Consider the following 3,738-nt stretch of genomic DNA (forward strand, 5'->3'; position numbering starts at 1 on the left):
TTTACTTTAGATAAGAACAAAATGTATGACACAACTTTAAGTAAATCTCTAGATCGATCTATAGTAACTAACAAGATAAATAGTGTAATTAACTTATTTCTTTTAAGTATTTTTTTAAATTCGTAATATTATTTTTTTTTGAATTTGAGATATTTAATGAATTTTAAAATATATGAACATAAATTTTGAATTGAACTTATTTTTTTATAAATTAAAACTAATTTTAAATTAATTAAATTTAAATAATATTAATTTTATCTAAAATATTTATAAATAAATAATATTTTATTTATATTCTTATCCGTTCATGCTACTTAAATTGAAACTAGAATTATAATTGAAATTGAGGTTGAAGTATAATTTTAAACTAAATAAGATTAAGAGTTATCATTTAAATTAGAATTTTAATGAATTTAAATAATCTGATTTTATAATTCTTAATTGTATTATTTTTTATCTTAGAATTATAATTTTATTATTTATTTTTTCAATGTTTTTTAAAATGTATTATTATGTTAAATCGATAATTTTTTTTTTTAATTTAGAAAGTTAAAAGGTCATACTAATATATATTTTAAATACTTTTGAACCAATATATATATATATATATATATATATATATATATATATATATATATATATATATATATTTTTATTTTTTAACTTTAAAATATTGAACAAATATTTTATATTTTTAATATAAGAAGTTGAAATGCTGAACAATATTTGTTTTTAATTTTGGAAATTAAAATGTTCCTGAATTCTCTTACATCAAAATGTCTGATGTTTATTTTTTTGTTTTGTTTTAGAATCGAGTTTTAGAGAAAATCTTCACTATTGAACTACCATTACATGTTATGTCAAATCAATATCTTAATAATATAGATAATGTATATTTAAATTAATTTTATTATATATATTATTTACCAAACATATGAAAAAAATATAACTTTTTTTTAAAAATAATTCATTGTAAAATTTGAATTAAAATTCTAATATTCAACATATTCTCATTTAATAGGTATACTTATGTTTTATTTTGTTTTGTATACTAAATTACAAATATTAGAGACAAAAATAAATATTAAAATTTTAAACTTCTTATATTATAAATTAATTTAGTTAAGATGATAAAATAAAATATTTGTGTTTAATTTTAAAAAAGAAACAGTAAGATCACTTTGTATACTAGTGTAATAGTTTAGACTATCTTACATTTTTTTTATCAGTCTGAAGAACATATTGTTATCAATGATAAAAAACAAAAATTCACATTATTTTCTTCCTGAACAAAGGAAAAACCAGTGTAAATTAAAAATATTAAAATTTGAAATTAATAATATAAATAACCCAAATTCAATCCCCATATCATTGAATCAAAAATGTTTTAATAATAATCTTACCTTTCTGAACTTCAATAACGATTATAAATTTAAATGGTCAAATAAAAAAAACACAATAAATGATTCCCAATCAATAATTCACTTATAATAGTTTTTATAACCTCAGTTCCAACTTCTCCAAATAAATATATCCTCAAATCCTATTCCAGGAATGGTATATTAAATCAAAGAAGATAAAGAAATGTGACATAAGAAACAAACATTGAATCAGTCATGCCAATTGCTTTCTCATATATGTATCTTCATGCACAAAGACCGCATCTTGTGAACTCGATGGAGAAGGATGGACTGGTCGACCCATTGCAATGCCGTTTAGATTAACAGGTTGGGCGATAGGCACAGCCCACAAAGGAGAAGGAGGACGCACTTCGGTTTTCTTTAACAAATTAACTACACGATAATATACAATACCCAGAATAACACTCACCAGAGATAATACAGCTGCCCCTGAAAAGACTCCCGGTTTTGTTACGTAACAATTGTAATTTCCAAAAGACATGGCATCGTCGCCACGTTCATCGTTGAGAGCTGCACTCGTCAACAATAAAAGGAAAGCTACAACAAATGTGGACCTGCAACAACAATAAAAAATAAAGATGGAACATTATAGATAACTTGTAGTCATGTAGAAGTCAACTGTTATTCGAAAGTTACCTTAACGAATACGTATGCGAGTAAACGACAAAAAGGAAATTACTATTATTAAATGATCAAACTATCTTCCACATTTAGGATTGATATGGACTCGTTCCATCTTGGTTTATTTGAATAACCAATATTCAAAATAACCTTCTTATTGGGTAAGTTATTGAATGAAACATGGGTATTTTGGTTGATAAATTCAAAGATGTGATAGCTCGTTACTTGAGAGGAATTCAAATAACCCATATCGAACAAGGCCTTACAGATGATGTTGATTTTCAAAAGGAAATGTATTGGGTATATTAGACCTTTTTTGATGTGGGTTATTCGAGACTGATTTCAAATAACCTGTTATCCAATCAACAATCTACCCATTGTTCAAATCAACCACCAAAATACTAAAAGACCTCTATTTAACAAACACATATATAATTATACCCAATATGAAAATCTAAGTAAAACAAAATTATTTGAAAATAATGGTTTGACTATTCAAATAACCCAAAATGAAACAAATCTTCAAATAGATTTTGTTTCAAACTCAAAATCAATAACAAAGATTTGCCCATGATATATAAACCAGGTTGAAAAATGAAAAACAAGTGTACCATGAGATAACAAAGCAGACCAATGCCAATGTCCAACTTGAAGTATTTTGAACAGGAGTTCTTCTGCAGCAAATGCAACCAGTTGATATATTAAGGATAATATGAGCAACCATAAGAGCAATTGCTGATGCTAAGCCAAGAACAAGGGCCGGGCTGCCTGGATATACACAAGTAGTAGGAGTTGGAAACTGAATTTGAGATGCCTGTTCAAGTTAAAAAAAAAAATCAAAATCAAAATTGAAAGTTCAGACAGATCTTCAGACAAAGTAAAACCCATGTTAATTTTGATTTACAGATGATAAAACAAAATCAAAACCCATCCATGATAAGTTATTCTCTTCATTTTGACAAACAAAAACATCTAAATGACTGTTAATTGATTATCGATCAAAAACCCTATGGGGAACGACAACTTGGGTTTTTGGGTTTTTGATAATCGACGATAAGAAAAAAAAAAAACAAAGGGAAGGAAAGAAGAACTAGTGATTTACCTTTATTTTGGTGGCTTCGGCAGCAAAACCCATAGCTGCTGAGAGTAACCCTAGAAACCCAACTATAGAGCAAACCACTATCACTTTTCTCTCCATCGAAGCTAAAAACGAGCAGAAAGTCCGTGAATGAATGACTTTGATTTGACGATTCGGGAGAGGAGATAGATGAGGGGAATCAGGGTTTAATGAATCTGGTAAAAAGCTACATTTAACTTTCTTTAATATAAGAGAATTATTCTAACAAGAACAAAGAACAAGTTTTCAGAGAATTCGGTCCTGTCTTAATCCCATGTTTGAATGTGGCGTTGACAGACTAAGGTTGGTGAACGTTAGGTCCGGTTTGATTGGACTTTGTTATAAAGAAAATAATAATAATTTATTTTATTATTATAAAATTAAATAATAGGTAAAAAGTGGTTATTTAAATAATATTCAATTTTATATTATTGACTTTTAAAGTGCCAAATAAATATTCTCTACTATTAAAGTTATAAATCTTAATTAATATTTGGAAATTGTTATTTATAAGTTCTTGCTGTATTCTTTCTATTTCATTTCTGTAATATTAAATAATATAAATAAAGACATATCCTT

General features: G+C 25.9%; 1 protein-coding gene across 1 annotated transcript; it reads right to left on the reverse strand.

The window, feature by feature from the left end:
- Positions 1 to 1,452: 1,452 nt before the first annotated feature.
- Positions 1,453 to 3,381, reverse strand: LOC124944782. Its single transcript, XM_047485129.1, has 3 exons — positions 3,145 to 3,381; positions 2,654 to 2,856; positions 1,453 to 1,975 (listed from the first exon to the last, which is right to left on the reverse strand). The coding sequence occupies exons 1-3, from the start codon at positions 3,238 to 3,240 to the stop codon at positions 1,615 to 1,617; spliced, it is 660 nt and encodes a 219-aa protein (XP_047341085.1). The 5' UTR covers positions 3,241 to 3,381; the 3' UTR covers positions 1,453 to 1,614.
- Positions 3,382 to 3,738: the final 357 nt, after the last annotated feature.

Source organism: Impatiens glandulifera, chromosome 1 (genome assembly GCF_907164915.1).
Source record: "Impatiens glandulifera chromosome 1, dImpGla2.1, whole genome shotgun sequence".
NCBI lineage: Eukaryota > Viridiplantae > Streptophyta > Magnoliopsida > Ericales > Balsaminaceae > Impatiens > Impatiens glandulifera.

Coding starts and splice junctions, on each gene's coding strand:
- LOC124944782 (XM_047485129.1), bottom strand. CDS start 3,240: ATGGAGAGAAAAGTGATAGTGGTTTGCTCTATAGTTGGGTTTCTAGGG. Junction 2,857..3,144: donor CCGAAGCCACCAAAATAAAG/GTAAATCACTAG, acceptor TAACTTGAACAG/GCATCTCAAATTCAGTTTCC. Junction 1,976..2,653: donor GTCTGCTTTGTTATCTCATG/GTACACTTGTTT, acceptor TTGTTGTTGCAG/GTCCACATTTGTTGTAGCTT.